Source organism: Polistes canadensis, unplaced genomic scaffold (assembly GCF_001313835.1).
Source record: "Polistes canadensis isolate GaletaPanama2010 unplaced genomic scaffold, ASM131383v1 scaffold_94, whole genome shotgun sequence".
NCBI classification, from domain to species: Eukaryota; Metazoa; Arthropoda; class Insecta; order Hymenoptera; family Vespidae; genus Polistes; species Polistes canadensis.
This window is the reverse complement of record NW_014569641.1, coordinates 1-12,978: the sequence shown is the minus strand read 5'-3', so window position 1 is coordinate 12,978 and position 12,978 is coordinate 1. Positions and strand designations below refer to the sequence as shown.

Sequence of the window (12,978 nt, the reverse complement as noted above, 5' to 3'; positions counted from 1 at the left end):
CCAAATCTCCGATGACCTATACCCGGTATAAAAACCGACAAAACGGCTACGTGTATTAATTACGTTTTTTAATTATTACTATACCTTTTTTTTTTTTCTTACTCGACTTTACACTACTTGCCCTACTCCAAATCATTGTACATGTGCGCACGTTTCTTCCTATCTATATAGAGTATTTTATTAACAATAGAGTTACATGTTTCTTGATAATATGTATGTATATCTTATGTTTACATTTATCGGATCATTCATTTACAATACATGCATCCATATAAATATATAATTTGTGTATATCTATGTTATTGGTAGTAAAACAACAATCGCGGAATTTGCACTGATCAAGTTACTTTCAACCATTGTGTACATATATACATAAGTAGTACATATATGTACGCTGATAACATCCGGTGATCGGTACGGGCTCTCGAACTCGTCTTCTTGGCATTTCGTGGACGAAAATACGTGCCGCTGCCACGTCGGCCCGTTTTAAACCGCGTCGTTGTTATCGACCGTTACGTGCCTTCTTCTAGTTATCACAGAATTGACGCAGAACGCCGGTAGTCCAACAACAATACCCACTTGTCCTATGCGGAATACAATACTTAATCATTTTCAACCATATTTTTATATTTCACCCATCAAATCTTACTTTATTTACACTGTAAACAGCTTACATATCTTTCATTTGCATAATAAATAAATTATAGTATTTTTTTGCAAAATTTCATTTACATTTTCATCAAGGCAATTGATAAAAAAATCTTATTACCTTCTTTATATAACTGAATCTTTAAATATTTATGCTAAAATTACAACATTATTGCAGAATACAGGTGAACCATGTACCATCAATGGCCGCTTGTCCTATAAGACACATAAAATGTTCAATTATTTTCAATTACATGTTTTTATGATTCACTCATCAAATCGTGTTTATTCTAGTTCTATTCTAAACACCTTTCATATCCTTCATGAACATGATAAATGCATTACAGTACTTTTCGCAAGAATGTAATTTACCTTGACATCAGTACAATTGACGAAAGATCTCATTAACGTCTTCATAAGTTCTAATCGTCGAATACTTACGCTTAAGATCGCGTGTCTTAAGTATTCCGTGCAAGGAAGTTGATTTAAGATCAAAAATGATCGTCAAACATGCAACCATTATCCTTGAGAAATTTTGTTTTTATTAAAATTTACGCATTTTTACGTAACCGTTGACAAATAATTCGTTATTATTCATAAACGTTCGAGTGCACTTTTTATAAATGCATCGTATGTACTCGAAAGAACTCCGCCAATAATCATCGTCGATTGAATTATTTAAACTTTGGAGGGATTGGTCAATAAAGCACGCGCCAGATTTCAACGGCCAATGAGAATGAAGTTTTCGTGTGGCGCGAGTAATTCTTCTCGCGTATCGTAGAATGCGTTATAGAAACGATACGAAATTGCGTAGGTAGGGGAACAGAGAACGGATAGTAATAATTACGGAACAAACGCATATGTGAAGTTCCTTGTTACTGCATCTCCGTTCCAACAATCCATTAAGATGATCGTAATGTGATTGGTCATACAAAATGCAGGAAAATTATTTGAATCTATTATGTTCAAAAGGAAAACGAAATTCATTCTTTTTCTCTCTTTCTCTCTCTTCCACTTCTATTATATTTTTACAGGGGATTGTATCAATAAATAATTTTATTCAAATATGCCCGCCTTCTTGAAATGAATAAACAATTAATAAATTAAAGTAATAATAGTCTTTTAACATTATGTTCCCATCGGAAAGAAAAATATACAAGTATAATACACTATATTGCAATGCATAGTAATTGAAAACCTATGAGAATAGATAGTATTACGTTCGTGCATATTATCAAATGCACGAGGTGTTTTAATTTCTATATCTTATCGGATTTAAACGCGTTGTAATCATAATAACAGATAAAAAAAAGATATAACTATTGCCCCATACGTTAGACGCCAGAAAGTAAACTTAACCGATAGGATGAATTACGGAAGTAACTGTTACAAAAATTATTGTAACGCTTGTAGGGTGATAATGAAAGGAGGTAGAAAAGGCAAGGTGGTACAACCGTAAAATGAAGAGAGGGGCGTACCCCAAATACTACGAAAATAGGGAAGAGATAGAGGAAAAGAAACAGAACAAGAAAAAAGAGAAGGAAAGTGAGTTGGAGAGGAAAAAAAAACTAATGGGGAATGAGAAAGAGAGAAGAAGAATGAAAGGTATAAAATGAGCGTGATGAAAAGAATATTATTTTGTTATGTAGGAGTTTCGCGAGTGTGAGAACGAAAAGAAGAGAGAGAGGGGGAGAGAATTTGAAATCATTTAAAGAAGAAAGAAAGAGAGAAAGCAATTTCAAGGCAGGATACGAATCATAATGAAAGAAAAAGAAAGAGAGAGAGAGAGTGAGAGGGAGGTGGATATTTGGTGGGAGGGGATATTCGGTTTAGGGAAAGAAGAGGCGAAGGGTGTAGAGGGAAATAGGGTGGTTAAGAGGGGAGAAAGAGACGAAGTGAGAGAGAGAAAGAGAAAGAGAGGGATAGAAAGAGACACAGGATACGTCGTCGTAGTCAGCCGTAGTCGTTAGTCAGAACACGGTTTATCCTCCGTGGCAGTGGGTTCGTATCTTTAGCCTTCGATCCAATCTAACATCGTTTATTCCATTTATTCGTCTACCGTCCAGGAAAGAGAAAACATCTCAGATTATATATCCACCCTGCGGTGTAACACGAGTGAGGTCCTGTCCTTCTTTACCCTATTTTTGTTACGCGGTTTTGTTGGAAGCTCCTAGTTGTTGCTGAGAGAGGAGAGTATCGATCGCTCATCATGCCGGTTGAGGATTTTCTCGGAAAAAAATACAAGCTATCCAACAGCGAGAACTTCGATGATTTTATGAAAGCTCTTGGTACGTATATATAATATAATTATTTATTTATTTATTTATAATTTATTTAATTTTATATATTTATAAAAATTATTGTGTGAATTCTTTTTTGGGGAGAATTCATTCTATTTGATTTCTGTTAACATTACTACTCTGATTTCTTATACAGCTTGTTTTTATTATAATGTATATGTGATTTTGGAAAAAAGGGAAGGGAAGAAGAATATTAATCGATAAAGTTAATTTTTTGATAATACAATGACGTAATGAACATTTTGTTAAATATAAAATCATCAATTTTTTGACCTAAATATTATATATGTAAGTAACTTTGAAAATGGATCGGAAAAGGGGAAGATAAATCAATAAATATTTGGTTCTTTTATTGAAGTTAAACTGATGGAATATTTTTTAAAAATAGAAATCATTGATTTAAGTAATTTTTATATAAGTAAAATCTTTGGCCTGGATATAGTTTACATATGTAACTTACAATTAGAAAAAAAGGGAGTAAGAGAGAGAGAGGGAGAGAGAGAGAGAGAGAGAGGGGATGACAAATCGATAATTTAAATTCTTTAGTTATTCCGATATGAGAGAGAATAATAAATATAAATAATATCATATAAATATTAAAAAAATAAAAAAATTGTCTCTTTTAAATACACGTATAATAAATTTGAATTATTTTTAAATCAATTATTTTGAATAATTTGATAGTTCTAGTCCTATATTATTACATCTTGACTTTCTACAAAATTAAACATCATTTGATATATCGTTAAAAAAAAAGAAATTAATAATTAAAAATTCGATTACATAATTAAAAGTAAACAAACGATCTCGAATATTCAGCATTAAATTACTCGATCGTATGTATTACGAATACATTTTATCTTATTGGAAAAAAAAAATTGATGAAAATAAGAAAAAAATAAAAATTACATTCTATATATGGCGTTTGTAAATTCTAGATGTTTACGCAGGGAAGATATTTAATGTCGCAACAATTGATACTCTCTGTTAATGGTGTAAGATAAACCGCAAGGTAGAGTAATACTAACATCGTACTTCTTATTCCTATGCAAACTTTATCTATTATTAAAGATAATAATTCATATATGTACGTGTATTTCCAAAGAGTTTTTACCTTCCCAGTTCAAGATCATTACAATGATACATTTTTATTTATTTTTTTCTTTCTCATATTTAATAACATCTTGTATGTATTGATGGATTCAATAAAAACCGGTATCTCACATAACTCCTTTCCTATAAGTAGTCATTTAAAATGCAATTTTTAAATCGATTATGTACCATTTGAATTTTTATCGTTTTGGATAAAAAAATTCCTGCGAAGGTGAAACAAATTCTTTATTTTTCTTTTTTTTTTTTTCATATTTTATATCTGGCTCTCTCTAATCTTATTTGGGCGAAAATAATGTATATATTTAAAAAACAATTTTATATCATTTTATATCATGCATATTTACTATTTTTTTCTTATCGTATCAGCTTAAGGTCATATTAAAAATGTCACCAAATTGATGACAAAATGAAATGTAAAAAAATATTTGAAATATGCATTATAATTTTTAAAAATAACTCTTAATATCTATAAAAACAAAAAAAGAAAAAAAAGAGAAATAATAAGATGTAAATAACTTGTATTTATTGGATGCGTCAAGTTTTAAAAAACGTTTGCTGAGATAACCACAATGATAGTGATGAATTATTATATATTTATAATTAAATAATAATTCCTATTTAGTCTCCTGTTTTTTTTTTATGTTACATTGTCGAATAAAAAGATAAATCGTATGGATAGATAACATAATCGTATAGTCAACCATTCTAATCGAAAGAACAAAAGTGTTTAAATATTAGAACAATCACTTTTTTAATCCTAAACTTCATTTGTTTTTACTTAATTGCGATTGTTACAGCGCACATATTTATAGCAACATGATCATAAATTATAATAAAAATGCATTCAATCTCAAATAGAAGAAATAATGAATAGTTTTTAATCATGAATGTGTATGCATGCGTGTGTATACTACATATGTAGAATTGTATTTATGAGATAGAATAAAGCATTAAACATAACAATTATAATAATTAGCAATAATATTGTAGCGAAAACAGATTTTATATACCTTAAAGTTTTAATTAATTTATCTTATCTTTTTATTCGACATATATAATTAATAATAAAACTACTAGCAAAAATCTGAAATTATTAATCTTTTAAATTATACAAGTTATGACAAAACAATTAAATAATACGATAATTAGTTTGTTCTCAATGTATTTTTTTATTGATAATATTAATCAAATTAATCTAATTGACGAAATATTTATTATCATTGATGTATCTTTTATCCTTAATAATTGAAACTAAGAAAAGGTATACAGAGGATTATAAAGAATATCGAATTAAAACATGCTGTTCGTGAAAGAATTCAAATCAATGCATTGACAATGAATGCATTATGCGTTGAGAGAAGTTAGAGAGTGAGAGAGATTGAACACACACGGGGATGTTCGACGAAGCATTCGAAAGACGAATAAGATAATCAATTTTAATACGTTAAACTATGCTCTCGTCTTTCGTACAACGACCTGACCTCATGTTTAATTCCCACCATTTCGTCCACCATGATGAATGGCTGCTGCATAGTCTGATTGTGCTTCAATTTAGTACTTGAATTAATTTATCAAGGAAGATTAATAAATCGCAATTGCTGGTCGAATCGTTGCTGGTAACTTGTTTCATGTATATACTTATATATACAGACATATATAATACTTATATATATATATATAAGTATATAAGTACTTATATACGTATCTGCAATGAGAAACAATAATAGTTGCTGGTAGACGGAGAATACTTGTTCCATCATTTCTAAATTGTTCTTTTATTAACACTAGAACTACCAATAATTTATATACGCCTATTTTTACCAGACCAATCAAAATGATTGATTTCGATATATTTTAGTATTGTATAATATGCTACAAAAAATAAAAAAACATACTATTATATAATTAAATACTTAATTTATACAAATCAATAATAAAATAATATGATAAATGAGATTATGACGGAGTAGAAAATAAAAATAATCTCTCTATGAATAGCTAAAAAAATTAAATTATTTATATCAAAACAAAAAAGAACTTTGATCGTTCGACACGCCTCATCGTTTCTATTTTTATATCTTTTTCCTCTCTCTCTCTCTCTCTCTCTCTCTCTCTCTCTCTCTCCCTTTCTATTTGGCGCAATTCATTGTCAGATGTACAAAGTGCAAAGTGCTAAGTCAGGGTCTAGCCAAGTGAGACTTTGAACTTGCATAATCCGCTATCGGATTTTACATTTCAAAATTGTATCAATAGAAAATCTTTTTTTTTTTTTTGAATAAACAAAATTACTTCAATACACAATTTTTTTATATTAATAAATTAATACTATTTTTAATCTTTTCTAATCTAGAGGTTCCATTAGGATCGACTAAAAAATTCCCATTAAATATCTTATTGCTTATTTTTATTATACCGGATATTGTTCATTTACTCTTCAATATCTTATGAAATATTGTTCATTTACCCTAGTATTTTAGCGGGTACTCAACAACCCAACGAGTCGAATAGCAACAGCAGTAAAATTGAGCTTAAATGATGTTCAATAAATCTTCAACGAGAAGTCACTGCCCTCCTCGTTTTACTTTTACTAACGTCCTCTCTCCGTCTCTCTCTTTCTCTCTCTTACGATGAGACTTTCACTGAGAACAAACAAAAAAATCGATGCACTTCGGCCTCGTAAAACAATAGCAAGTGACTTTCTATTGGATTGGCAACTAAACGAGTGCAGTTACTTTAAAAAAAAACCTATATATTTACCTATAAATTTACAGGGGGGAGGAAGGGAAACGATTACTCGAGTTAAATTGAATGTTTCCTACGCACGTTCTTAATTTTTTTCTTATTTTCTTTTACACTCTCGAACGAATAAAACGAAATAAATAGATAAATAGATAGATTATTTTGGTGTACAAGAATTATTTGAATAATTAAATATTGAATTACAGGTGTGAGTCTAGTAACAAGAAAAATGGGTGCAAGTGTGAATCCAGTCGTAGAACTTACTGAAAGTGACGGAACATATACTTTGAAAACTAACAGCCCTTTCAAAAGTTCCGAAATTAAGTTCAAACTTGGTGAGGAATTTGAAGAGGAGACACCCGATGGTAGGAAAGTAAAGAGTGTTTGCACTTTGGAAGGCAACAAGCTCTTGCACATACAAAAAGGAGAAAAAGAAACCACGATCGAAAGAGAATTCTCGCCGACAGAAATGAAAGCGGTAAATATCTTCTTTTCCTAAAGGAAATGCAATAAAACCTATCGATGGTTTAAGTACACTTGTTTATACCATAACTGATTTAATGACGGGTTTTTAATAGAAATATTGTCTTCGAAATGCGATACGTGTTAAAACACAACACACACGTGAACAAAAATAAAATTATTTCGAGTAATTTAAAATAGATATTAAAAATAATTTGAAAAATTCTATAGAAAATTAATTAAAAATAAATAATAAAACCGGAAATTTTTAAATCTTTTTTTCTTTTTTTGTTACAGGTAATGAAGGTTGATAATATAATCTGCACCAGAGTGTACACCGTTCAGAACTAATATTCTTACGGAATGTCTAAGAAAACTTGGCTGCCCGATTCATACTCTAAACATACTAAGAATTTTACTCATAAAAAAAGCTTCAAATATATATAGGAGATTAAAACTTCTATTTATCCTTTAAGCAATTCAAAAAAAAAAAAAAAACAATTTTCCAAAAGTTCATCTATTATATTATAATGCTAAAAGTTATCTTTTGATAATTAACAACGATATCTACCTTTGAAATTATATGCAAGTATGTAGAGCTAATATGATATTAAAGAAACTTTACTCATTTGATAACAAATGCAAATTTTTGCATAAACTTAAAGAGCTACAAAAAAAAATAGCCCAATATTATTACTAATCGTTTAATGTCTTTAGCACAAAGTAAGCAAACCATTTATTTTGCCACATATTATATGTTTATAAGAAATTGTCATTGTTTTTTCTACCAATAAAAAATATTACTTTAAAAAAGTTATTTTGTTATCTTCCTTATACATGTATAAAATAATATATATTATATATAAAAATAAAAAAAAGGAATCCTTTATTAATATTATTCTTGTTTATCCAGATCTATTACTGGAGAAATCTAAAAAAAAATTAAAGCACACACACATATTTATATAAAAATAATTATTTATATCTACATCTATTATTAACCCCTCGCACTATAACAACGTGTGAGACTCATGGTACATTTTACAGCTCAAACATGAAAAACATGGATCTTACTTGTAGTGAATCTTATAAGTCAAACAAATGAAGCATAAAATAAAGCATAAAATATGGTAAACAACTTCACATGTTAAATCATAGTGCAAAGATTTAATCTAATAAGAATTTTTCTTACATAATACTCCACGTAACTCACACTGCCTTCATCAGTTTTGATCATGTATTGAAAACATAATAATCCACAAGTGTCCGTTCTTAAAGATACTTTATAAGCGGGAGATAATGCTTTCATTGCTGGCTTAATATGTGCTAACTTATATTTAGTTGTAGCTGCAGTATTACATTTAAAATTTTCTATCAGATCTCCATCATGAGGTAGTTCGATATGACATATGCCAGCTAACCCATTAGTGCTTATTCTAAAGAACGGTTCCTCGGGAGACAATAATAACTAAGATCATAAAATATTAATATTCTAATTTTTTAGATTAAAACAAATCATTTCATACAATTGTGAACCTCTATCCATATAATTTACCTCTATTATCTCACTCGTTGGATCAAGTTCATTCAAAATATCCTTTAATAATTCTGTTTTTAACACGACTCTACTATAAACGTTCTCTTCTTCTAAATGAAAATCTAATAAACTTTCTGGATTCTGAGTTTTCAACGAACAATCTGTTATAACACCATTTTCTTCAATAAGTATGCTCAATGGATTACCAGTACCCTGGGTAAATGAAAATTAATGTAACTATCAATTACTATGAAAGAATAAATTTTTCTATATTTCCAAAAAATAATTTCATACTTTATAAAAAAGTTCTATGGCAACGTAGTTTCCTGATATATTTATATTACTCGAGAACATACAAAGACATTCGACGAGAATATTTATATTTATTTTGAAAATAAGGTCCTCTTTTAAATAATATTCTACAAAAAGAGGTCTTGAAATGTAAGCATTTGCTTGCATACATTTGGCATCTTCAACGGTTATTTTTAATCCGTTTTCTGTAGCGAAACATGTAGCATTCTAAACACAAATATAAGAAATAATCTAGACTCAAAGATTGTATCTACAAACAAGATATATGTTATACGTATATATTTACCTCTTTGAAATTTACTGCTTTTAATAAATTAACTACTGTCTTAAGATTACCTAATTTAGCCATTAATTTATAGTCATTTATATTAGCTGTCTGCATGATTACAAAAAGATTGATACAATAAAAAATGTTGAAACTGTTGCGAGGTAATTTGTTGATACAATAATTTTTCCTTATCGATTGTAGCTAACCAACTGGCTAAAACGTGTTTACAAGTAAATATTACTCTATTATCTATTACTTGATTCCTAAAATAAAGATAAGAGATAAAGATAATCTCATTACGATATTTAATCATATAATAGGTATTATACCTGAACGAAAGACATGTACAAAAATTTATTTCAGGGAAAAGTGTATATATGGATCCTGAAAAACCTTTTACTTGTAACAACCAACGAGCATTATTTCTATTATAGCAGTCTCCTTTAACGATTGGTGCTGACGAAGAGATATGTGTTACACGTCTTTCTTCGTACAACTCTAATGCCCTTTCAAACACCGTACCAAAAATATTATATAAATTTAACAATATTTTATCTGAAACTTTATATTATCATTTAGATTATATTTATTATAAAAATTTAATTAAAAAAAATAACTTTCTGTGTTTATTTTCTAACATTTTAATTTGTAAAACACTTACATTTTCCGCTCTTTTCAAAATCTTCGACTGATTCTTTTAACAAATGATCTACAATATCATTATATTTTACACTATATGGGTTAGGTGTAAAATCTTTTATCAATGGTTTTTTATCAGAATCCATTAAATGAAGTTTTTATATAACTAATAAACTATTAAACAATAATTTTTATAAATGAACATTAATAATGTTATATTTATAAAATTCTGATCATTTATAGAGCTTTTAACACTTTGAAATACATCACAAGAGACTGAAAATGACATCTAACCTATAAATGCATACAACCATACATCTTAGGTGATGTGAATTTAATACTATCTTCTACAGAACCCATGATATAACAAGATGCCAAAGATTATAATAAAAATATCAATTCCATACAAAAATAATTACTATTCCTAATAAATGTACTCGCTATCAGCAAACTTAATAAAAAATAATCTATAAAATATATCAATTACTACATACCACTGAGAAAATTAATTTCTCCTTCTTCTCTCTCTCTCTCTCTCTCTCTCTCTCTCTCTCTCTTTCTTTCTACCTCTTTCTCTTTTTATTACGCTTTGCTGTATTATTAAAAAAAGAGATAGGCGTACCTGTATGCAACGTATGCAACGTATGCAACGAATGCAACGTATGCAACGAATGCAACGAATGCAACGAATGCAACGAAGAAAGAAATAATAAATACAATCACAAAGTTGGATGTTTTCTTGCTATTCTCTTCCAATGCTTGGAAATCTGTGAAAAATAAAATTACATTAGTATTAAATAAGGAAAATTGAATCTACGAGTGTGCATATAATATGCATACGTATACATGTGTATATGAATTACCCATACTGCATCTAGATGCATATATATATTTATTAGAGAAAATTATTCATTAAAATATTAGTAAAAACTTAAATTAGAATATCATCGTATCATGAAAATAAAAATGCAACATCAAAAAATATGTTTTTTTATATCACGTTAATGGCTTGGCGGAACACCGGAAAATAAAATGTCAAATATCTTATAATTTTGACAATATCTTTATTTGATAACACGGTTTGCGTGAAAATTATGGATGCAGCTATCAATTGATATATAATTTGAGGGTGCATATTAGAAAAAACTATTAATTACCTGAAAATGTGTAATTCCAGCGATGCAATTCACGTTCCACCAAAGCACAACAAACAAATGACAAACGAAATCATTTTCGCGGGTTGGCGCATGCGTATTACACCATCCTCACAAAAGACAAACGAAATAAATTTCGCGGGTTAGCGCATGCGCATTATACCATCCTCACAAAATACAAACGAAATAAATTTCGCGGGTTAGCGCATGCGCATTATACCATCCTCGATGTATTCCTAGTAATAATGTTTTTGTTTATAATTAGTGAATAGAGAACAAAATAACATAGAAAAGTACATATAGAAAAACATTCCCCACGACTAGCTAAGGTGGTTAGGAGGGGAGAGGTGACTTATACGTACCGTACATCTTATTTCATTTTCGGACGGCGTCGAGACAAGTAGAAACTAGTTACGTTATGGTAAGGAGTTTATTACTGCGTAATTAAGTAATATTTTATTATCGTAATTAAATAATTGTTATAATCTAATCAAATCTCATTTGATTTACAGGTTCATGCAGTTATGATCGATGGTGCGAATGTATTGAAATTAGGTAAGAAGATTTGTAATTAGAATTATATGATCTTAAATTTTTCTATGGTTTCACACAAATTTTTACCATAATCTGTCATTCTTTTTATGGTTTCAGAAAAGCGTATGCAATCATCCCATTGTTTCAAAAAGCCGTTCACCATCGTTTCATGGAAATTATACTAATCAATGGTGGAATACTGGTACAACTGCATACATATACGTGCAAGTACATTTATTTATTTCCTTTCTTTCATATTAAAATGGATCTCCGACGCAGCAACCTCCCCGTGGTGAGATCCGGTAACCGATATTGCTTACGGTGTCCATGGAATTGATATGGTTCAACATAAGCACTGTCGGGCCAATGGCTGACGTTCGATGCATTAGAAAATTTTAACTTCTCGTTTTATTAATTAATTCTAATGCAAGAGAAATGACTTATTGAATTAATTCTTTAATCACGCGTTGCAATTGTTGTTTTAATTTTATATTTCTTATATTATATTATATTAAATTCACATAAATAATTCAAGACACACGTTTAATCGATTCTATAATTAATTATTCAAATAATTATATATAAATATTGTACCTTGTGTTTAGTTTTACATTAATGCTATATCTATTTTTTACTATAGGTATTAACGCAATTGGCATACTTCTGTAAAAATAATCCTAACGTGATTAAATTTATTTCTTGAAAGATAGAATGCAACGCGATATTTTCTCGTTTGTATTTTATCTTAATTTTTTTATGTAGCTTACAAGTTTGTGGTTACATCTATTGAATATTTTTTTATTAATAATTAAAGCATACAAAAAATAGTAGCACGATTCCAGAATTTTTGGAATACGTAGTTTAAAAAATTGAATTATAAAACAATTAATATCTTTTTTATTAGTAACATAATAAATAAACAGAAGTACGCTACGACTTGCTTTAACAAAACTTTGATTTTCAGAGCTTCAGTTGCGATTGCGTGCAATGCAATTGTAGAGTCAGTGTTTGTTTCGAAAAATGATGCATTTTTTGTATGCAATCGCATAGATTGCTTTAAAAATAATTCAATCATAATTTAAAATCAATGCAAGAATTTGTTATAATATTCTTGTTAAAAAAACAATTTGCTCGGTACGCGATTAGAATCATTAACACACTTTCGGCCAATTCGGTAGAAGAGGAATTGCGTTTCGATTAAAAAATTGTCATGGTCGAAAGTGTGAATTAAAATATCTTCGTTTCTTCTGGATCATCTTTATCAACGAATCT

General features: G+C 29.0%; 2 protein-coding genes and 1 long non-coding RNA gene across 4 annotated transcripts; 1 reads left to right on the top strand and 2 right to left on the bottom strand.

Moving 5' to 3' along the window:
• Positions 1-112: 112 nt before the first annotated feature.
• Positions 113-1,538, bottom strand: LOC106787170. Of its 2 annotated transcripts, none has more exons than XR_001381747.1 (3): positions 1,021-1,538; positions 770-864; positions 113-584 (listed from the first exon to the last, which is right to left on the bottom strand). It is a non-coding gene; the product is annotated as an uncharacterized LOC106787170 (long non-coding RNA). The 2 variants fall into 2 exon arrangements; XR_001381748.1 differs by having other exon boundaries at positions 1,090-1,538.
• A 1,024-nt stretch (positions 1,539-2,562) lies between these two features.
• On the top strand, positions 2,563-7,942 carry LOC106787169 (probable fatty acid-binding protein). Its single transcript, XM_014749298.1, has 3 exons — positions 2,563-2,936; positions 7,007-7,278; positions 7,560-7,942. The coding sequence occupies exons 1-3, from the start codon at positions 2,858-2,860 to the stop codon at positions 7,611-7,613; spliced, it is 405 nt and encodes a 134-aa protein (XP_014604784.1). The 5' UTR covers positions 2,563-2,857; the 3' UTR covers positions 7,614-7,942.
• A 158-nt stretch (positions 7,943-8,100) lies between these two features.
• Positions 8,101-10,497, bottom strand: LOC106787168 (cell cycle checkpoint protein RAD1-like). The gene is made up of 7 exons (XM_014749297.1): positions 10,041-10,497; positions 9,709-9,940; positions 9,492-9,642; positions 9,199-9,318; positions 8,818-9,012; positions 8,455-8,730; positions 8,101-8,193 (listed from the first exon to the last, which is right to left on the bottom strand). Exons 1-7 carry the CDS (start codon positions 10,162-10,164, stop codon positions 8,158-8,160), a joined length of 1,134 nt encoding a protein of 377 aa, XP_014604783.1. The 5' UTR covers positions 10,165-10,497; the 3' UTR covers positions 8,101-8,157.
• Positions 10,498-12,978: the final 2,481 nt, after the last annotated feature.